Below are 22719 nucleotides of genomic sequence, written 5' to 3'. Positions count from 1 at the left end.
GGGACAAGGACAAGATCACTTCATCACTACGATAATAGCTGCTGGAGTTGACAGTGTGGAATTCACAGCGGCGACAGGTACGACTTGAGCAGCCACCACACGACTCCAGATACCCCGCTCAATCTCCCTTCACCCACCCATATTCCATGCATTAGCCCTCAACGAGCGTCCAGGTTTCATCCGTTCCCAATCGAACAGATCAGCATCCTACATCATCCATCGCCACCACTCATTACTCCCAGACATCTACACCTAGCAATCCGCCAGCTAAACCGCCTATCTCAGCACACCAGCAACCCGGGAACTGCCCCGCCCAAGTCCCAAATATCCCACACCTCGGTTGTTATTCTCCTCATAGTCGGAAACCCAGCATAGCACGCTACCGCCGTGACCGTCATCACGAGGAATAAATGGACTCTGCAAATCGGTGTGGTTGTGGGATCATCTATTCGGATTTCCCTATTTATCACTCCTATTGTAGTGGCTGCTGGACAGATTCTGGATGGGCTCATGTCGTTGTATGATACTTTAACTGCTTTGTGCGTTTTTCTTTCCCGACGAGGGGGATCAGAGTTCCTCTACACCGGGTCCTAGGAGGGTTAAGAGGGTTTGCCAACGGGGGTTATGACTGTGCAGGTCTGATCTTCCCAGCACGAGTAGGATGGACATAGTCGTTCCCTGTTTCTACGTTCTGGGTTTATGGGTTGTAGGTTGACATCACAATAGTGCTTTAGTTGGGGTTATTGCATCGAGTGATGGCACGTGTTGGTGGTGAGCACAGCACCGTATCGCGATTGATCATCTGTGATAATGTAATGGATGACGGGGATTTGTTAGATCGAAGGGTATTCATTTATCCCATCTCATTGTATAAGCACAAAGTATAATGACCGATGCCAAGAGGACCCACGTGCTATTCCGAGCAATTCGTGTCCGAGATATCATTTCCCAACAGCCAAAAGTAAATATACAAAATAAGAAAATCCCGAAAAAAACAAAAAAAACAAAAAAAACAATGCTACTGCTACAAATTCGCCCTAACCTGGATCCCAAACTCCTGCATGAGCTCCTGGGTCTTTTTAGTTTGCATGGCGATCTTATCCTCACTGTACTCAACAATCAGCATCATAGAGTGTTGAAGATGCCGGAAAGGGGAAACTCACATCTCCTTACTCCTCTTATTCTCCGCTCTCCCCAGCTGATTCAAGTGCACCTCGTCCGGCCCATCCGCGATCCTCAGGGTCCTCTGGTGTGCCCACATCCTCGCGAGCGGGAAGTCCTGGCTAATGCCTGCAGCGCCATGCGCTTGAACCGCGCGATCGATGACAGCAAGGCTCATACTCGGCACATAGATCTTCGCCTGAGCGATGAGGCTCACGGCGCCCTTCGCATCCGAATTATCGATCTTGTCAGCGGCGTTTAGCACCAGCAGTCTGCCAGCGTCGATCTCGATACGGGACTTGGCGATCCATTCCAGGATGGAGCCGTGCTCGGAGAGGAGCTTGCCAAAGGTTTTCCGGTCCGGGTCGTTGACGCGGGCGATCATGTATTCTAGCGCGCGCTCCGCTGCCCCGATGGATCTCATGCAATGGTGTATCCTCCCTGGTCCCAACCGGCCCTGAATAATCTCAAAGCCGTGGCCGGGGCCGAGGACCATATTCTCAAGCGGAACGTGCACGTTGTTGAAGGTGATCTCGCAGTGTCCGTGCGGGGCGTCGTCGTACCCGTATACTGATAGCACGCGGCGGACCTGCACGCCCGGTGTACCGGCCGGGACTATGACGACGGATTGCTGCTTGTAAGGGTTTGGGTTTGAGGCCTCGGATTTCCCCATCACTAGGTAGACCTTGCACCGTGGATCGCCGGCGCCGCTGCTCCACCATTTTGTCCCATTTAGGACGTATTCGTTGCCTTGTCTTGTGATTTCCAGGTTGATGTTCTTTGCGTCGGCCGAGGCGCGGTGGCGTTCAGTCATCGCGAAGGCGCTGCGGATCTTTCCTTCTAGTAGTGGTGTGAGCCATTGGGCCTTTTGTGCTGGTGAGCCGTATTTGGCTAGGACTTCCATGTTGCCTGTGTCCGGCGCTGAGCAGTTCATTGCTTCCGAGGCTATGAGACTTCGTCCCATAATTTCGGCCATAAGGCCGTATTCTAGATTTGTGAGCGGAACGCCCTCTGGGTAGTGCTTTTGCGAAAGGAAGAGGTTCCAGAGCCCTCGTGCTCTGGCCCGCGCCTTTAGGGCGTCGATTATGGTTGGGTAGGTGTTTAGGAAGCGCTTTGCTGGGTTAGTGGGCTGCTGAGCATCGAAGACGGCATCCGCCGGGACGCATTCTGTCTCAACAAAGTGGTGGACTTTCTGAAGGAGGGCATGGGCGGATGGTGAGACCTTGGAGGCTACGAGGGGGGGGATTTGGTAGGTTGTCATTTCAGTGGTGATCTCTTGTGAGTCTAATTGATGGTGGGGTCTTAATCTGATAAGAGATGGAAAGGGGAGGGTATGGGGGGCAGAAGGGGGTAGAACAAAGAAGAAAGATGGAGGAAATGAGGAAGGGGAGGAAGATCCGGGGTTTTTTAAGGTGGAGCTTGCTGTATCATACCGGTATGTATGATACTCGTACGAGTAGCTCAGCAGCAGCTAGACTAGGGTTGGTTCCTGAGATTGAACCGAGGGCCCGTGGTTGCCGTGGTTTAACCGATTTTGGTAAAGAGTCCGGGTGCCGTGCATTGCTGTGGAACGTTACTTGAGTACTTGTAGAGTCAAGAACCAAAACTTTGGAGACGTCAACCACCTTTCATCGATCTTAAACAGCGGGCAGAAAGTATGAGCCTTCCTGTTTGATATTCAAACTACAAAGACTCACTCTATGCTCAATCCGGAAGTTAGGAATCATATAACGACAATAGTTAACCGTGGGATACTAGTAGATTTGATATCGGATGTCCCCCCCCCAAAGGATCCAATTCTGTAATAAACATAACTACCGGATACCCTATTTACAAAAAAAAAAGGAAGGCAAGGAAAGGGAAGAGAAAATATCCCGCTATCATGATCGCTCACTTTATATTTTTCCTGCCCTTAAAATGCTTCTTCCCACCCATCGCCTTTCTCACCTCCTCAGGACTAAGATTGTTATCCAAGGCGATCATGGTCCTCGCCTTTCTCCCGCTTAGATGTTTCCCGCCGGGTAGAGCTCCAGCAGCACCAGCACCCAGGTGAAATGGCGTCTTCACATAACCTAGATTTCCCTGTCCCTCGACAAAGAATTCCCTATCAAGATCATGCGACTTCTCTCCCATCTCGACAACCGGTAGGTCCTCGGATGTGAGGTCATCATCGTTGTCTTGGCCCAGGGGGGCCCCAGTTCTCCTGTTCCGTGGAAGATGCGCTCCATCGTAGAGGCCTTTGTTGAAATTGAGTGGATCGATGGGAGAGCCTGCGGGGGGTGGATGGCAGAAGAGGAGCTTGCCGTTCACGTAATCTTTCAGAATGTATCTCGCAGCCCGGGACTCGTCGGGGATCCCAGCTCCGGTTTTGTAGAAGCCTCTAGCCCTAGCGTATGCCATTAGGAGTTCCTCCCCGGTTGGGATACCGGTGCCGCCTTCTTCGAATGGACGGGTATGTATCTTGATGCCGTAGAGGGATTCGAGAAATTGCTGGGGGATCCGTTGCGCCACGAGTGTTGTTGGGCCGCTGAACTCACGGAGTTGGTCGATTGGTAGGACACCGTTGCACACGAGCTCTGCTTTCGTGGTGGCAAAGTTGGGGAAGACGAGACCGGGGCAATCGCAGAGGACTATCTTCTCGCTAAGGTGGAGAGTTTGGAAGTGTTTTGTTTTTCCGGGAGTTGAGGAGACGGACACCTTCTTTGCACCGATAAGGGCATTGATAGTAGAGGACTTTCCAACGTTCGGGTATCCGACAAGACCGATCTGGGTCTTTCGAGGTTTCTCCGGGTCTTCACCTGCGAGGAAATTAGAACGATATAAGTAATAGAGTAGAAATAAACATACCTTTAACAGTAGATGCATGCTCCAAAAACACCTCCTCGAGCTCATCGACAGTAAGAATTCTAATCCTTGGCTCCTCCTTTTCCTCTTCCACCACTACCACCTTCTCGACAGATTTCTCTTCCTCGTCCTCGCCGTAATACTCCTCATTGATCTGCTTCGCCAACGCGGCTGAAAAGAACCGATAACTGATTCCCTCCTTCTCAAAGTAATCCCCCCACGCACTCCTCTGCTCAGCAGTCATCATATCCGCCTTATTCACAAGCAGCAGATTACCCTTCCTCTCGTCAACCTCCTTGACATACCTCTCTAGATCCTCACTGCGGAACATGAGCGGGTTCCTAGCATCGACGATCTGAACGACAAGGTCACTCCTCTCGATGACTCGCCACAACTGCCTCCAAACCTCAAGATTTCGCTCGAAAGGGGTCATGAGTAGGTCTTTTGTCTCCTGTAGCTCTGCGAGGCCTCGGCGCCAGCGCAGGAAGGAGTCCTTCTCACGGCGTTCCAATTCTGCGGGTGTAGTTGCCGAGTCCCAATATGGGCGACGGGGAACAGTTAGTTGCTGCTTGTTTTGTCGGTGCTTGGTTTTCGCGGCCTTTTCTTCATCAGCTGTCAGCAGGTAGGGGTTTATCTGGCCTTTGTGGATGATCTTCATGTTGCTCATTTTTTCTACCGTACAATCAGCATCGCAGTGGTAAAGCTTTAGACACACAATGAGATACCAGCCGTGAAATCCGTATCCGCCAATTCAGCAGTATTTAAGAACTCTGCCGCATATATCAGCATTCATTCTCCCTCCCATCTCCCTTTCCCTTCTTCCTTCCTCCCTTCCAGCGTGGTCAAGAAAACAAGATGGAACAAGACAAACCATCAAGATCATTCTGCTGTGTAATACTCCGCATCTTATACCAATCCGCCTCATGCTTCCCCGTAGTATATAGCTGCGAAACCTATTAGCTACTCTCTGTCCCCATATGTGATACCGGCATTTTCACAATGCCCTTCTCACCATCTCAGACTGCCCCGAACCCGTTCCCCTCCCACCTCTCCCAGCTCCATTCCCTCGATGCTTATTATTCGTCTTATGCGCGCTTCCGCTCCTGGAGTTCATTAGGGCACGGCCGAGACCGACTTTGTTCTTACTTTCTGCGAGAACCATTGTGTTTGGTTCTTAATTCCGTGTGGAACTTGGTCCGATCGGTTGGTTGGTGGTGTTTTTATTGAATTTTTAGTTTTATCTTGCGTTCAGATAGAGGGGTAGTCTCAATGATAAGTTAGTATAATACGGGTACGATTCTGTTGTGGGGCAGGCTTTCTTTCTTTCTTTTCGTAGATGTTGCTGCAGCAGACCAGAAATGGGGAGAGGTATTGATCTACTCGAGTACCAGCATTAATCGCCGTCACTTGTGGCGTCATTGTATCAAACCACAGCTTTTTGTCAGCGACTTCTTCCCCGAGACCACCGACTCGCACACTTAAAAGATCAATAATCACGCATTCCAACTTCTATTTACTTCTTTTCCACGGCACGGTATTCCCCGATAAGGAGGATAGCAATTACAGCCCTCCCTATCGATCGATACTTCTCACATTCCGCTTTTAAACCGCCAAAATGCCAACCAAAAAGTGGATGTAAGTCCTACCAAAATACCCCTCCCCCGCACTTCCGCAACTACCACATCTCAACTGACCATGCCAGCGACAAAAAAACCGCAACAAATTACCAACTCCGCTACCGTGCACAAACAGATCCCTTAGTTCACGACGACCAAGCCAGCGAACTAGTCTTCACCCAGGTCACAGCACCCAATGCCTCCAGATCCATTCCCGCCCTCACCGCCTCATCGTCAAAAATCAAAACAACCACAGACCTGGCCCAAGAACTCTCCCCCCCATCCACAAGCCTTCGCAAAAATGAAGGCGAAGCCGCAATCCACGGGGTGTACTACGACGACACGGAATATGACTACATGCAGCACATGCGGGACATCAACGACGAACAAGTGTACTTCGTAGACGTGCAGGAGAAGTCATCCCAAGGACAGAACAAGAAAAAGAACAAGATGAAGTTGGAAGACGCACTGCGCCTCCCTCAGGAGGTATTCCCCTCAGTAGTGGAAGTTAAAAGGAGCTATCAGGATATGCAAGACGTGCCCGACGCACTCAGCGGGTTTCAGCCTGATATGGACCCACGCTTACGTGAAGTTTTGGAGGCGTTAGAGGATGAGGCGTACGTTGATGATGACGAGGATGTATTCGGGGAGCTAGCCAAGGGAGGTGAAATATCTCCGGGAGAATTCGAAGAGGGGGAGGAAGATGGTTGGGAAAGCGATGTCACCGAAAAACCATCCAATAACCCACCGCCCGCAGGAAAAGAAGGAAAAGAAGGGGAGGGAGAAGACTGGTGCCGCGCCTTCAAAGCATTCAAAAACGACCAAAGAAAAAAGAGAGGGGGTAAAGTCGCATTCGACAACGACTCCCTTGCAGACACCATGAGCTTCGGCGGTAACTCAACCACCTCCTCCTTCGGCGGAACAATGAGCGTGTCGAACCGCACTCGCCGGAGAAAGAAGAAAGCCGGCACCGAGAGTTCCGGTTACTCAATGAGCAGTTCCGCACTATTTAGAACTGAAGGGTTAACACTTTTGGATGATCGGTTCGACAAAGTATTCCCGACCCCGCCCTCGTCACGGACCCACAGGGGTGAGACTAATGATAGTGGTAAATAGATCGAAGAAGAATACGCAGAAGAGGAAGAAGGGGAAGATGACTTGAGGTCCAATTCAGGCGTCGCGCTGCCTGAGACTAGACGGGATCTGGATTCGGTACTGGATGAGTTCTTGGACGGGTACTCTGTTGGGAAGAAAGGTCGGGTTCGGCGTGGAAAGTATGGGTCTGGAATGGAGCAATTGGATGAGATTAGGAGGGGGTTGGGGGGTGCGAGGATCGCTTCTTGATGATAGCAGAGCATTGGCCATGACGGATAGAATGTTCCGAAACGAGTGTCGAGTGATGGGGGTGTGATTCTAAACCCCAATATTTGTAACGTTGCATAGGTTGTGGGTGCAGGTATGACATGATACTTAGATCTGGTGTCTGGAAAGGTTAGGCGGGGGCTATATAAAATGTTCATGTGTTTTTTCACCTTTTTTTTCCTTCTCATAATATATTCACTTTGAATCAATCTCTGCTCTATCCAAGCCTCTCATTTTTTTACACCACAAAAGCCAAGTATTAAAAAATCACCCGAAAGGAGAAGGAGCAGGGGGAGGGAAAAAAAAGGGGATCCACGAAGCCAATGACTTTACCGCTTCCTTATAAACAGGTAATCCGTAAAATCAAAACGAAAACTACTATCGACATCTAAGGAGCCCGTATAGAAGATACCAAGAAAGCAAAGTTCTCCGCGAACAATTCAAACATGCTGAATCCCACCTTCACTCCAGTCACAAACTACGCTTTCCAAACCCTTTTGACCGCTACACCAACCCAACACCCAGCGTCAGCCAGACTCATCCAAACCAATCAAAAGAGAAAACAAAACGGAAGGAACACAAACCCTCAGTAATCCCCACGTCATTGGTCTCAAACTCGTACAGTCCCACAAGCACCAACATCGTCGCGCCCTTGAGCGCCCACATAGCGCCCTTCCTGAGGGCAGGGTACCTGCGATGTGGGATGTAGTCGACAATCATGGATTCAAAGCCGATGTGAGAGTGGATTACGATGGTAGCGCCGAGGATTGCGTCCGTTACTGGGTTTATAGAACCCGCGGCGAAGGGGGCTACGGTTAGCGGGATGAGGGCTACAGAGATGAGCTTTGGAAGGTGTGTTAGCGGAGGTGGAGGGGAAGTGGTGGAACAGGGGGGGATACTCTTTCGAAAGACCAGTGGTAGGAACCATGTGCGGCGTTGGGATCAGGGACTTCGACGGCCTCGTTTACTGCTCACTATCAGTGCTAGCACTAAATCCGAAGACGAGAACAGCGAAGCAATACCCGTTCCCTGAATAACCTCTAAAACCCACCACCAATCCACCCCATTAGCACCCACCCACAAACATTACGTTACTAGAGAGTACTCACGAGGCCCAGCCGGCAAAATCTTCCTCGAGGCGCTAGCGTGAAACCCCTTTTTTGCCATTCCGGCCTGCCTCAAAATCTCCAAGTTCTTCATGGCCGTGCACCTAACACCAGCGGCAGTAGTGGCAGAGGAGGTAGTAGTAACCGGCCGACCTAATCTGAGCATGACGGCCGTGGCGGCAGAGGTACGCAGTGATGGCCTGAAAAGCGATGCCATGATTGTCTGGTTCGTCGTGGTGGGAGGAGAAGGTGGGCGGAAGTTGATGGAGAGTGGGTTAGCTCGTGATTTGGGGTGTGTGGCTGGAGACCTCGGGAGTGGAGGGGAGCCAATCGGGTGGGGGGATTAGTAAGCTAAACTAAAACCCTGGGCACGCGCTCTATTGTACGAGGCTATCTACAAAATTCGCTGACACTCCCCTCCATTTTACCCCAAAAATGGGCATTTTCACTTTGCAAAATCTCAGCTGTCACCCTGTAAAAAAATTAAAAATTTGCTGGAGCCCCTGGAGCCTGTAAGTGATGAGCTCTGTTGGTTGATAGCTACGGTGTAATACACAAAATAGCAATTGTGGAAAAAAAATACTTCTAATTTTATATGGGTTTCCCATATCATACAAAAGGTACAATGCAACAGCATCCAATCTGGCCACACAGCTCTCAGCCCTCAAGGTGGAGTGGAAAAATTGACATAGAGATTCTGGGTAATTTCCTACACAATGGTATTGATTTCCTTAATTCTCCATTTCTTTTGGATGAGTTGAGCATGTTTAAAATCAACCATTTTTGGTGTAAAGTGGGAGAGGTGTCAGCGAATTTTGAAGATAGCCTTGTATCATAAAAATATATTGCGATTTCTTCGAAAACAGCATATTTCCTAATTATCGAAACAAGCTGGCTTCAAAAAAATTAAATTTTAACACCATAGTGATGCGCCTTCACACATTCTATGAGAAATAAAAGGCAACATGAGGTCTACATTTTTGGTGAGTAAGGAAAAATAGTGGTCCTGTGGAATATCTCACCCATTGTCCTGCAATATTTTGCTATTTTCCTTACTCCCCAATATGTAGGCCTCCTACGGCTTTCCCTGTTTCTCATGGTATAAGTGGGGGAGTACCTGTTATCCGACTATCATCTTAATTTTTGTTTTGAAGTCAGCTTGTGTTGAGTATGAAGAAATAAGTCGTGCTGTTTTCAAGAATATCGCAATAATACTATTGTATATTTCCACTGGCACAGTACCTTCCGAACAGTCCCTTTTTCCCCTCTCCTTCCTCCCCCCTGCCCCTTTTCTAAAAAGTGGCAAGCTATGGCTGTTACCTCAGGTATGGGGTTGGATGCCGGTTACTGTAAGAGACTTCAGATTTTGGTGTCCACATTATGAATATGGTAGATTGAGAGAATTCTTTTTATTCTCCCATCGAATAGAATGTTTTTATCCCGAAATCAATATATGATACAGTAGTAGTGTAGGTTTAAATACCCTAATTCCCATTTCACCACCTCAAGCACAAGTATCATAATTATGATATCCATAAAACAATCCACCATACAAGCACACAAGCACAATATGACACCTATCTCTACCCAAGGCCCAGCAAGCAAGCAAGTGTGATAAGCACCATAGATCTACTCAACAACCCACCTCCCCATCTCCTTCCTCTGCACAACCTTCCTCGCCGGTAACCCCCACCCAACCTCACTCCTACCAATCGCTCCCCCAATCCTAGGGACAACCCAGCACTCCCTCCTCCTCCCCATCGAGTCGTCCAGCACCTTCGGAGGAACATGCCCTAGCGGCTTGGAATAAGTAATTAATGGCGTCCCTTTCGCCAGCGCCGCCAAGTGTGCCCCCGTGACGGACGTCAACGGCTTCATCCGAACTTTACCGGTCGGCGAAGCGGACTTCTTCAGCTCGCTATACACCAGGTACTCCGGGTACAAGGACTGCGATGCCAAGACCGAACTTGGGTGGATGTACACCGCTGGGTCCAGGGATAGGCCCTCGTCAGAGGGTCTCTGGAATGCGGAAGATGCGAAGAGCGTCATGTAGGGCACTTCCGTCACCCTTTTCACGCTGTTCTGGCTGAGTTTGTATGGGGAGTTGGGGAGAAGATCTGCGCGGATGGCGACCTGGTCTATGAAACCAGATGCTATGATTTGCTTTAGCGCTTTGACCTGCGCCGTGGACGGCGGAGGCAGTTTTGGATTGAAGGAGCTGAGCACGCCTGGACAATTCGCCACGATGATCTTGGAGATTTGCTGGCGGAGTTTGTGTGTTTCTTGCATAGCTTTTAGTCGAAGGAAGTTGCGCTCGCAGAAGTTTGTAGAGTCCTTCTCGTACTCATATGCACAGACTACAGATAGGAGTTTCAGGGCATCGCTGGTGGGGTCCAGACTTGAGAAGGCTCGATGAGCACGGTAGTATTCCTTCCGCCCTTTCGCTCGTTGTGTGTCTTCGAGGGCTGTTTCAGCATTTCCCGCTGCATCCTCGTCGTCTGCCTCTCTATGGATGTCTAGTTGGTGCTCTGGGATGAAAACGTCTCCAACTGATAAGGCTGCCACGATCGCGATGATGTATGGTAGACATTCATGTTGCTGGCCGATGATGAGGATCTTTGAGAAACGTGGTGACAATGGGAAGAAATTCATAACTCTTCCTAATTCTGTCAGGGCTCCTCCTGGATCAAGTGCCCCGAGGTATTCCAGAAGCTGTAGGTGGGTTAGTCCCAATGTTAAGCTAACACGTGTCAATGACGATGAAAAGACTCACCCTTTCAGACTTTTGTAAACTCGGCCGATCTGGCGCAGTCGGGAATGGGAAATTCGCAATAGTGTCGATATTCATGCTCCTCATTTGTAGGACAAGTCCTTGAACCTGTTAGTAGAACCTGAGAATCACAACCTATCACTCGAACGCACCTTCAATTGGCATTCGCAAGATCTCGGGCTCGGCAAACTCGGGGAAATCCCGTTCGTAGACTGCGGAGGAGTAAATCCTGTAGCAGTGGCCCGGACCCGTTCTCCCAGAACGACCAGCTCTCTGTGCAGCACTCGCCTTGCTGACCCAACCAATATCAAAACTCTGAACTCCGGTTGTCTTGTCGTAGTTGCGTTCCTTCGAACGTCCGCAATCAACCACGTATCGAATACCAGGGATTGTCAGAGAGGTTTCTGCGACATTAGTCGCCAAAACGCACATTCTTGATCCTTCCGGCACCTCCCCGAATACTTTCAATTGTTCTTTAGTCGGGAGGAGTGAGTATAGAGGAAGAACATGAAGCGGTGATTCGACGTCTTCGGCAGACATCTCTTCTCCAAGGTCATCGTCGTCACCTAGATCAGAGCCCTCTTCTTCGCTACCGTATTGGTCGGGCTTCGAGAAATCACCGAACTCCATATCTTCAGTTTCAACAGCCGCCTCACTCGCCGATATCTGCGCCGATGGCGGAGCAGAAGTAGAACTTGAACTCTTCTTAAATGGAAATGTCTTCCGTAGCCGCTTAAGTAAGTGAGTGATCTCATTCTGGCCAGTTAAGAAGACAAGAATTCCTATCACCGCATATCAGCGTCACTCTTAACTCCCACGCAAAGAAGGCACTCACCGCCAGGAGGAAGGCGCCGATGAACCTTGCAAACCTTCTTGTAAATCTCTCCCGGGTACTCAATAACTGTACGTCTAGAGAAGTGAATAGAAACTGGATGCTGCCTAGCCTCCACTTTAAGCAACGGCGGCGCCACAGGGAAAAGTCGCTGATTCTCAGTGAAATCCGATACTCGCAGCGTAGCAGACATTATAATCAACTTCAAGGGCTAAAATAACCGTTAGTCACACCTAATTTTGGCTCACCACAAGGAAAAAAACACCTTCGTCCCATATTTCTCTGCCAGCTCCTTTCTAAGCTTGAGCACGCGACTCATAACTCCAATCAAAATATCCGTATTGATACTCCTCTCGTGAGCTTCGTCAATGATAACAGCAGAGTACCTCCTGAGTAAAAAGTCTTCGGAGAGCTCCCGGAGCAAGACCCCATCCGTCATGAACTTAATCGCAGTGCTTGGTCCCGCAGTCCCCTCGAATCGGATCTGGTATGAGACTTTCTCCTTCCCTCCGGGACCTAATTCCTCGCCAACTCTGTTCGCCATACTCACGGCAGCAACTCGGCGCGGCTGTGTCACGCCGATCAAGCCAGGCGTCGGCGTATTTGGCGAGCCGTATCCCGCCTCGTAGAGAAATTGCGGAACTTGCGTAGTCTTTCCACTACCGGTCTCACCGCATATGACTACACAGTCGTTTGCATTCACTGCTTCCATTATGCTCTGTTCCTCTGCTACTACTGGGAGGGAAAGACGGGCAGCCTGTATCTCTATAGGGCGCCCGACGGTTACAAAGGATGCCTGGGTTTATGTTAGCCCAGTGCCTGCAGAAATGACTTCAGATTATTATAAGCGTACCTTTTTGATACCCTCTGGCGGAGGGGGTGGGCGAGCGGGAGCCATTTTGGGAATTGCGACGACTTTGGGTTTTAGTCCCAGAAGATTTGGCATTGAGTGCTCGGGTTCGCCGTCGTGGAGGGCTTGCTTTCGTTGAGCGAGAGCCCAGGCCTTGAAGGCATTTGCTTTCTTAGATTGGCCTCGCCGGAGACGGCTGACTGGTTTATTGCCTTCATCACCACCATCTTCCTCCCCTTCACTATCTTCCTCTGAACCACCGCCCCCGCCATCTGAGTCTTCTTCTTCACTTTCATTCTCCTCGCCCCCTTCCTCAGACTCACTAGGCCCGCCCTCCGCCTCCGCCTCCACGGAATCACCATCTATGGCTCGGACATCAGGTTCAGCGTCAATATCATCAGCAATGCCCCCCCATTCCTCCTCCTCCTCCTCTTCATCCTCACCCTCTACACTCCCACCACCCTCAACCAAGTCATCCCCATCCTCAGACCCACTCCCGCCAACCTCCCCCTCCACAACCCTAACCACCGCCGTCAACCGTTCCTGCCGCGTCTGAGCAGACTTCTTAGTCCTCTTAATAATTGGAAAGCCATTCTCGTCCGTTTCCAATGGCCTCTTGAGTCCAGAGCCAACCACAACCGCCGGTACTATGGGCGGTTTCTCCGCAGCTCTTTCCTCAACCTTAGCCTCCACTCCCAAGTTCACAACCTCCTCCGGCTCCACCGCCGGCGGTATAACCACCTCAAGCTCCGCAGGATCCCTAATAACCCTCTCCTCAAACACCACCCCCCGACTCTCCTCCCCCGCGATCCCGGCCTTAACCTCTCTAACCGCCCTTCGCACCCTCTCCTTCTTAGTCTCCCGCCCCCTCCCAAGCTCCTTCGTACTCCTCAGCAGCCCCGTATCCATCGATGACGCACCCGCAGCTAACTTTGCCATTATCTCGACCTTTTCTTCTTTCTTGAGTTTGTTCTCCTACAATCCCTAATTAACCACGCGCCCGTAATAGGTAGAATGGTAGGAATGGGAGGTGATAAGCACAATATACTTATTAAACCTCTTCAATTTCTTCCCAGACATGCCGGGGTTTTCGGCCCTCGCCTCGGCGAGCAAGTCCTCCTTGCGCTTTTCGGCTTTCTGCGCCTTTGTCAGGGGGATCATGACCTCTACGTTGGGGTCCGACGACACCGCAGCCGCTGGTGGTAGAGCTTCGCTGGTATTGTCGTCGGCATTGCGGGGGTTTTTTGGAGTGCGCCGTTGTTTGCGGTCGCGGGTTGGTTTGTATTTTGATGGCATTATGAGGGGGGTTCCTCCCTGGAGGGATTGGGTGGTTTGTTTGTCTGTTAGTCAGTGGGTTATTTGTGATTGTTGACGAGGGAATTTGATATTGATATTCTTGATAATGGTTCCTTTTTTTTTTAGACTACAAAACATGATACCCCTGCACCTCTGGAGGATGGGCTCGCCAAGGCGCTAGTCTTTTGAGGATCGTTTTTGAGCCTCAGTTAAAATCATTCCTGTGGGTTAGGGCTTATTCCTTATCACAACAAAACTAGAAAACTGTGACGTGGGAAAAAGGATTTCGGCTAATACAGGATCCAAAATCCTATATATTTTCCATTGGGTGAAGAACAGCAAGGCACGTAGAGTACGGTGTCGGTGAAACATTAAGTTAAAGTATTGTAAACTAATCTAGCAGGTGTCCCGGACTTCCCTCACTCTTCACCCCCTTGCCTTCGCTTCCTCTCAATCTTCAGCTCTCCTCATGATAGACGCCTTTATCTATGTATTTGCCAGCCAGGCTACAAAGAAAAAAAAAACACGATCTTACACGAATATAAAAATAAAAAAAGCTTGTAGCGATAACTTGTATCATAACTCACCCCTCCCCCCTTCCTCCTTTCCTATCATATACCAAACGCGCTTCGTCCATAATCCACCATAGTGCAAATATGTTACGCCCCTAACTTATACCCGCCGACACTTGTAATCAAAAACATCACCTACCCGCTCACTAGAGCTCGAAGGTCAATGGAATGCGCGAGGTAATACGGGCAGGGAAGAAGTAGAAACTAGTAGCAAGGTAGAGAAAGAACAAAACAGAAACCCCAGATCAATATTTTAATCCCACCCCGTACCATACCGATTTTTCGAAATGCTAGCTATGATCATGGTAAAGGGAAGAAAAAAGGAAAATAGTTATCGTACAGTTTATGGTATGCATGCACTTCGAAAGACTCGACCACCTTTCCCGATCGTTAGGTGCAGCAGCGAAAAACGTAAAGATAAGGCGTAGGACTTTTGATAAATAGACAGTTGATCGAGTTAGACCGAAAGGCCCTTTTTCTGATCGACAGGTGGCTTTGCACCATTTACGGCGGGATTGACTTCCTTGATCGGCTCAATATCACTCATGGTGACATCTTCGGCGTCCCTTTTGTGCACTCCGTTGGCTTTGAGGCCATTGCCGTGAGGAACTGGAGTATGAGTCGGGGTTGGCTCTCCTCCAGCGACACGAACGATTTGGTGAGCTTTGCTTGGAGATACAACACCATTGTTCCCGGCAGCGGGAGAAGCACCATCGGCTGGACCAGGAGCTTTGGGAATTTTGAATACGATCCTAAGAGACTTTCTCGGGGCATCCTCATCCTCCACTCCACCCGGCCCAGATCCCCAGCCAGCTTCATCTTCAGACTCCTCTCGTTCGTCGTCTCCCTCATTATCATCCCCATCATCACCCTTGTATACGACAACGCCGACAAGTGGAAGTCCACGATTATTGTAATCCCCATTCTCGCTTCCGAAGGGAGTACCGCGGCTCCCGACGGCAGTTCCATTGCTACCGTTGATTTTCACCTCGCCATAATCACCGGTGACCGGTTTGCGAATCTGCCTTCCAGATGCAGTGAATATTGGGACCTCGGGTTGCGGCAGCGGTTGTGGGGCAGGAGATCCTTTGTTGGAACGTGCACTACGCCTAGAACGACTGTCATCCTGTTCAGATGTCTCTTTCGTACCCTCCTCGTCAGTGGAGAAATTGTATCTGATGCGCTTCCCACGAGTACGGCCTTCGTAGAGTGAGACCCCACTAGGCTGATTGAAGAACGCTTTCCTGGAAGCACGATATTCTCGCTTCTTGCGCCTCTGTTGATCACAGATTAGCATTTTTTCATCAGCGTTAGACGTGAATTGTACATACGGTTTCGCCTTCCTCAAAGCGAGGTATGGCACCAATGATCTTCTCTTTCAAGGCCAATGCATGTTTAGAACCATCCTCTTCCTCAAGCTCCTTGGCGACCGTCTGGATCTCCTCGATGGTACCGGCAACAGAAATCCAAGTATGAGTCTTCAACGCAGGATTAGATTCCCTATAAAGCCTAAAGGGAGTATCGTCTATTCCTCTTCGCGTCAGCCCAGATCCGGGGGGAAACAATATGGGAGCAATTTCGAACCTCTTCCTTCAATCAACCAATATCTGCGCTTGTCCGCATCTCTGCCCCATGGTTGAACAGATAACGGTACGTTCAGGTCATCATCGCGTCGACTGCCCTTGTAGGAATCGTTGATGATACCGCGAATGACCTCCGAGGAACTCAAACTCCAATGAATCAATGCTTCAAGAATCTCCAACTAAATTATCGTACCACCCCATCAGTTTCGTTCCTGGAGATAAGGATCGCATTCGAAGATTGAAGAATGGTACTCACACGCTGAGCTGTATCCAGGTCACCGAAAGACTTGTTTCCCGAGAACGGGCTCTTTCCTTCCCAAGATGCAGGCCATTGGTTTCGATGTGCGTTGGCTGCTTCTTCCAAGGCACGTTGGTTATGACCACGCCTATAATGAAAAAATTCCCACGAATTAGAATAAACCGTCATTCACCGATCACAGCACTCCAAAGAAGATCTGTGCGCGCTACCCGCCCGTTGCATAGAACCAAATAAATAAATAAAGGGCATGAACATAACTAAAGAGAAACAAAAAAAAAAAGCGCTGGATAGGAAAAAGAAGAAAGAGACTTACTCAACCGGTTTCTTCCTATTCAATACCAAACTCAAAAGTTTGCAAAGGAGTTGCTCAACCTGCTCAGATGGCGTAGAATCCACGATTCCGCGCTCAATGTCTTGACAACCCAGATTGGGAACGCCTTTGAACGCGTCTGTAAAGCGAGAACGGAACATGACAATGAACGCCAGCTCCGGCGAATCCGCGAGTGTAGGTACATGGGGGGGCTCCTTCTTTTTGACTTTGCGCGGAGGAGTCGAGGCTTTGCGGACGAAAGGTAGCTTTTGCTGCTGCTTTCCCTTTACACCCTTCTTAGGAGTAGGCTTCGTTCTCGATACTGCCTTTCCTTTTCCTTTGGTAACTGCTGCTGCGACAGGGCTGGGAGGACTGATCTCGTCGTCACTGGCGGGGGGTGAGGATAGAAGCGAAGAGAGGGGCGAGTCCAATCCGGAACTCATGATTTCTAAAAATGCAACTCTAGGTAGACTTAGCGCTTGTAGCGATATCTCCTGGGCGAATATGCGTACGATTTCGTACGATTTCGCACAATGTAGTGGTGGTTGCAAGAAGAAGACTTAGAAGGTGGGGAGTTGGGAGTTGGTTGAGGTTCACACGGAGGGAAGTGGATGTGTGTGCGAGCAGGAGCAGGGACGACAAGAGTGAAGAGGAGCGATGACAACACCGCTGACACCCAAGAGGGGCAAGCAATAAGGGCACAGGCTTAATTACACTGTATACATTACAGAGGATCGGAGGCACATATATATAAAGCTTAAGCCAGCGCATCAGCTAACCTTATTCCTATATCTTCTACACAAAAAATATCATTCATCCACGAAGGAAACATTCTATGCAAGAAAGCTCCCAACTTTCGTTCTCTTGGAACCTATATTCCTGGTCTCTCAGCTGTTCCAAGCCCCACACTCAATTCACGAACGATCCAGTAGAGCTCCAAGTGCCTTGCTAGCACCAAACTCCAATGTCACCCCGCAACTCTTCCAAGACAACTCTTAAAACCAAGCCAAAGACCCTCGTGCAATCCATGGTTGCTGGGCCGACCGACCAGAGAATTATATGCGAAGCCGAGAGTGATCGATGCATCAACCAAAACCGAGCCGAAGGTCCCCTATTCCGACATCCAAAGCTACCCCGACCTGGGCAAAAACACCAGTCAGTCGTCTCGAGAAGCAACATACCGAAATGGGACGGTTGCGCAAAACTCCACAGCACCCCTCCCCCAAAAAATACCCACGGCAAAAACACCTAGGAATAGAGGCATGAATCAAAGAAATGATAGCACCGAAAACGCATTCTGTATTTGAAGAGGGAGGGAGAAGGCCCCAAGCCGTGAAAATATTTAGCAACCCGCCCCCCCCCCAATTGATCATGTCAATGGAAAACCGTCAACGAGTAGCAGCGGCTGCAACAACGAAAGGATCCGGAAATGCAGGGTTATTTCCCAGAATTCTTAACAGCCCGAAACCACAAAGCAGTCGAGACGACGCCGTTATAGCGGGTCCGAGCGGCAATCCCTCCCAGCAGGGCAGAACGAGGCGGAAATTTTTGCTGTCACCACAATCCACCAAACAACCTTCACAACCCAATCAAATGAACTTCACACCCAGGCAAAGGGGGCGGTTGGAGGTAATGTTTTTGAGGAGATGGAAACGTTGTAACCACAATGGTAGAAACGAAACGGGCAGAGGATCATAAGCCTGAGACTGAAGTGGCCGCAAGTCGGTGATAGAGAGACCTCTCAAAGACCCAATAGTCAGTCAGTAACATCTAAGGGCCATGACAGAAACGCATTCGAAACTTCTCAAAGCAATGAGTAAACATCCTAAGACACGGTCCCGAAGTCGGGGAGATGTCAAAGCAGTTGAAAGACCGAAATACTAAAGCGCCGGTCAGGGGGTATCGATGATAATTTTTACGGTTGAGTTGGCCGGGATTGCCAATGTACGGGGTTGCGTCAAATGGTGAAGCGAGTGCGTGTAGGCCACGATCGTGGGTGAGGGATGAAAGAGGTTGGAGGATCTCCTTGGCGATTTTGGAAGCTATTGTGGCGGAGAAGGGGAGTCTGACTGGCAACTTATCAGCCACAGAATATCACGGGATACCGGTAAGCTAAGTTTGATAAAGCATATCACGGTAGAATAACGAGTGACACCTTATGACAATTGGGGGAAGCTCACTGGTTTGAATCTTGTTTTCAAAAGCCTGCGATGGCGCAGATTGTAAATTTTTTTCAGGGATGAGAACTGCGATTCAGGGCGATGTATTTTCTTCGGAGGATCGATCGAAAATTTGGCCATCCGTCATGCCACAAGGGAGACCAAGGGCACAGAATGCCTAGACTATCATACATCCCGATTTCTCTACTGGGGTTTAGGACACTGGTTGAGGGCGGTCCGGTCACCGTGCGTGAGTGCTATGTGGCGAGCGACATCCTACAAGTATTGCCGGTAGATGGTTTGAAATTTGTTCCACCAATCGGCAGCACTATTGCTACCGAAGAAATTTCAAGAAAAACCCCACATCCCAGCTTCCCAGCTCTTGGTCTGCTTTCTGTCCAGAGTACTAGCGTAGGTAGACTATGGATAGACTAAGTTACTCGAGTGCTCATTCGTAGTACGGTACTTGTACCGGCAATCAGATTTGTTTTTTGCCCGATACAAGTGCAATGCCTTTTAACTTGGGCGGTTGGACTTGCTACCAAAAGCGCCTATACCCGAGTAGGAGTACTAGTACTGTACTGTACGTACTCGTACATAAACCATTCCACAATATATCACTCGGTTCAAACTTCAAAACACCAACTCCATTCCCTTTGACAAGGTCCTTCTCCCCGACATCGTGGGTTACCGTACCAATTTTCAAGCCATTCGCCGGGACGGCCGAACAAAGCTCATTCAACTTTGTTTTACCGACGGAGCACAGGCAACACACAGGAGCGAAGACCTATCCGCTCTGCACATGCCCAGTGTATAAACCGTTGGAGGGCTCAGCGAGGCGGCACCCTCAGCGAGGCATGGCAAAACTTGGCATTTGTAAACAGTTAGTGAAGTAGATAGTGTCATCAAAAATTGAGCAAGCCGGAACCTACCCTCCCTTCCCAGCAGTTCAGAACAGCAATCATGAGTTCAGAAAATAGTGACATTGCACCGCGCATAGGAGAAGAAATGGCCATTGAAATGGCTACTACTGGAAAGGCCCTGAGCCTTACAGTTGCTGCAGAAATGGTAGGAATAGCTCCCACTACCATTATACATTGGTGCCAGGGAAGGAAGAATAGAGAAGAAGATAATCAGTGCAGACAGAAGCTGACCCCGGAGGAGGAGAGGGTTGTGCTGGAACAATGTTACTTCCACTGTCATCTTGGATTCCGTCCAATAATATGGTAACTCCTACAAAAGCGAAGTCCAACGGAAGTAGTTGGTAAAAAGTAGGAATCAACCTTTACACTGGGCATCCAGATATGAAGTCACGATTTATCAAGCAGCTGGATTTTATTTGCAATTTACGTGGAAATGATGTTCAATTAATGAATCATTTCTTTGGTGAGGTACTTTTATTTTATTTATATATATATATATTTTATTATGCCTTTTTTGTTTATTTTTTTATTATTATTTTAAACAAGTATTAATAGTAATATTATTTAGCTAGAAAGAATTGTCCTTGAGTATGAAATAAAATCTCAAAATATATATAATATAGATGAGGTTGGATTTCTACTTGGCCTTGGTCAGTCAGAATGGGTTTTAGAGGTAATTTGAGAAACCTAGACAAAGAGGAGAATTGAAGTATCATGGATAAAGTATGGTTCACCCTATTTTCTTATTCTATTATTTTATAAATTGGTACTTATATTTAAATAGATAGTACATGTGAATTTATAACAGTGATTGAAGGTATCTGTGCTGATGGAACAGCATTAGATCCAACAATCATATTAAAAGCAGAGGAATTTGTATCAGAATGGTTTAGAAGAGTTAAAGGTGTACTGGAAAATATTCTGTTTGGAAGTTTACACAATAGATGAACTGATAAGAAAATGGTACAAGAATACCTGCGGCGAAACTTTGATTCAAACAGTATATCAGCACAAAAGGCAGCTGGTAAGTTTCGACTTCTTCTATTTGATGGTCATAGTAGTCATGTCAATATTTGGTTTCTAGAATTCTGTATTTCACAGAAGATTATTCCCTACTATTTGCCTCCACATACTACATATCGATTATAACCCCTCGATATATCAGTTTTTAGTTCTTATAAACATTATTATTAAAAAGAACTGAAACATCAGTTTGAACAATACGAGTATGGTGTTTCGAAAGAAAATTTCAACAAAATTCTCATGATCACACGTTGAGTATCGTTCAATTCCAACAACATATAGAGTAGATTCTGCCATACAGAACTTGTACTTGTTAACAGTAACATTGTTTTTTCAAAAATCTAAGCCAGCAGACCTCGATCTCCTCTATGTGACCCAAACACCACTGATTCTCACAGCCATGAACAGCATTCCCAAGATATTAGTATTGAACCCATAAGTATCTTTTTAGTGCAGCAAATTAATAGATTGGAAGTATCTCGAAATACTGTAAGAACTTGAATAATCAGACCATGTGCCAGGTAGTTAAATTAAGGTAAACTACGCCAAGCACACTAGTCATCTAATATGCAATATTAATTTTATTATTTCTTGGTAGTTATTTGAAAAAGACTTCTGTCTTATCCTCACTAACATCTAATCCTACAGGATTCTCCTCATTATCAGCAACATCAACAATCTCCCAATTCTTGGGTCCCTTGGTAAGAAATTTTGTTTCAATCTCTTTTACTGAGATTTCATGATCTGCTGACCCATCAATAGGAAGCTCAAGCCCAACTACTCGAAAGGCCTTTCTAACTACCTCAACCTTTGCTGCTGAGAATCTCTCCAAGGCATTACCTACTGCCCATGTTACCGCTATCTGTTGTTGTCCAATCTTACTTCTGGTAAGTACTCCTCTTGCTGCTAATATCATTTCCTCTTCTTGTTCAATCTCATCAAGCTTGATTTCTAAAGATTCCTAATTCCATATAATTGAGTTAGGACCTTTGACTCTCAATGGTATTCTAGAGTAAATAGAAATAAACAAAAAACGAGGTCTTTACAAGAAGAGGTAACTCCAATATTTTAGAACATGATTTGATTATTTGAGTTCTTATAATATTAACTTGAAAATAGTAGTGGAAGTTTCATCTTTCTGGGGAAATCAAGGGGCTTGTTCTTGGGTATTAACTCTCTGAGGTAAATGCTCTATGGATAATTATTGTTATATTAATAATAAGAATAAACTAACCTTTAAGATATCTTTAAAAGGATAGTTTGTTGATATGTGGAGAGGTTGTATTAGCCCTGTACAACCTCCTGGAATAACACTGGTAGTAATATTATGGGCTTTTATAGTATTGAGTATGATATTGGTTTTATGTTCCTTAAAGAGATCCAGTGCAAGAAGGGTTGGTTGACTGTCCAATACCAGAGTCAGCTGTTCATCTAACCAGTTAACACTATTCTCACTATTTGCATAGGCTGTGGGATTAAACTTCACAACTATGTAATTATCATATTCTCTCATCTCCTTTATAATTGTTGGTCCGATTCGCTTACCGTGAAAGAAGATGAGTGGTTTTACTCGTGCAATACTGTCTGCGAATATGGTAAGCTGAATCATTCCTTAGTATTTGTTGCAACCTGATGACTGACTTGATTGCATCCAGATAGTTTTCTCGCCCTTGATGGTATATGTTTGTCCATCAATGAACTCATAGGGTACTGGTATCTGATCTATATTGCAGATATTCTGAAGTCAGTATCTGTTAATTATTAGTAATAAGTCTTCCAATTCTGGTATATCCCGATTCCTAAGCTGTGAATTATGATGATTGAAGTGTATTCAGTTGAGAATTACTTTACCAAAATTACTAGGTAATTTGCTGGCTTTATTTGTAATGGTTCAAAGGCTAATCTGGTACCATGATAGAAAACTGTGAAACCAACCATTTGAAAAACAGAAATGGTTGGCCTAACTTTCCCCATAGGGATTCTGGATTAGCTCATTACTAATACGCTGGAACCAGCCCCGATGCATAGTCCTTCCCATCAGACATCTTTCCTG

At 47.7% G+C, this 22719-nt stretch overlaps 6 protein-coding genes; 1 reads left to right on the top strand and 5 right to left on the bottom strand.

The window, feature by feature from the left end:
- Positions 1–811: 811 nt before the first annotated feature.
- On the bottom strand, positions 812–2533 carry GSTUM_00001952001 (uncharacterized protein). XM_002839193.2 has 1 exon: positions 812–2533. Exon 1 carries the CDS (start codon positions 2420–2422, stop codon positions 1160–1162), a length of 1263 nt encoding a protein of 420 aa, XP_002839239.1. The 5' UTR covers positions 2423–2533; the 3' UTR covers positions 812–1159.
- Positions 2534–3051: 518 nt separating this feature from the next.
- GSTUM_00001951001 (uncharacterized protein) lies at positions 3052–5350 on the bottom strand (the record flags this gene model as incomplete). XM_002839192.2 has 5 exons in its annotated part: positions 5018–5350; positions 4877–4949; positions 4731–4775; positions 4009–4677; positions 3052–3959 (listed from the first exon to the last, which is right to left on the bottom strand). The coding sequence occupies exons 1-5, from the start codon at positions 5165–5167 to the stop codon at positions 3052–3054; spliced, it is 1845 nt and encodes a 614-aa protein (XP_002839238.1). The 5' UTR covers positions 5168–5350.
- Positions 5351–5483: 133 nt separating this feature from the next.
- On the top strand, positions 5484–7007 carry GSTUM_00001950001 (uncharacterized protein). XM_002839191.2 has 3 exons: positions 5484–5640; positions 5708–6674; positions 6738–7007. Exons 1-3 carry the CDS (start codon positions 5621–5623, stop codon positions 6963–6965), a joined length of 1215 nt encoding a protein of 404 aa, XP_002839237.1. The 5' UTR covers positions 5484–5620; the 3' UTR covers positions 6966–7007.
- Positions 7008–7129: 122 nt separating this feature from the next.
- On the bottom strand, positions 7130–8306 carry GSTUM_00001949001 (uncharacterized protein; the record flags this gene model as incomplete). XM_002839190.2 has 5 exons in its annotated part: positions 7130–7487; positions 7568–7826; positions 7883–7950; positions 8006–8023; positions 8093–8306. 5 exons carry the CDS (start codon positions 8304–8306, stop codon positions 7462–7464), a joined length of 585 nt encoding a protein of 194 aa, XP_002839236.1. The 3' UTR covers positions 7130–7461.
- Positions 8307–9718: 1412 nt separating this feature from the next.
- GSTUM_00001948001 (uncharacterized protein) lies at positions 9719–13837 on the bottom strand (the record flags this gene model as incomplete). Its single annotated transcript, XM_002839189.1, has 9 exons — positions 9719–10801; positions 10863–10960; positions 11012–11386; positions 11561–11641; positions 11695–11902; positions 11957–12487; positions 12545–12909; positions 13000–13516; positions 13583–13837. The coding sequence occupies 9 exons, from the start codon at positions 13835–13837 to the stop codon at positions 9719–9721; spliced, it is 3513 nt and encodes a 1170-aa protein (XP_002839235.1).
- Positions 13838–14197: 360 nt separating this feature from the next.
- GSTUM_00001947001 (uncharacterized protein) lies at positions 14198–18557 on the bottom strand. XM_002839188.2 has 5 exons: positions 16565–18557; positions 16249–16378; positions 15994–16171; positions 15741–15934; positions 14198–15685 (listed from the first exon to the last, which is right to left on the bottom strand). The coding sequence occupies exons 1-5, from the start codon at positions 17002–17004 to the stop codon at positions 14867–14869; spliced, it is 1761 nt and encodes a 586-aa protein (XP_002839234.1). The 5' UTR covers positions 17005–18557; the 3' UTR covers positions 14198–14866.
- Positions 18558–22719: the final 4162 nt, after the last annotated feature.

This window comes from Tuber melanosporum (assembly GCF_000151645.1).
Source record: "Tuber melanosporum whole genome shotgun sequence assembly, scaffold_316, strain Mel28".
Taxonomy (NCBI): Eukaryota; Fungi; Ascomycota; class Pezizomycetes; order Pezizales; family Tuberaceae; genus Tuber; species Tuber melanosporum.
This window is presented reverse-complemented; position numbering and strand designations above follow the sequence as displayed.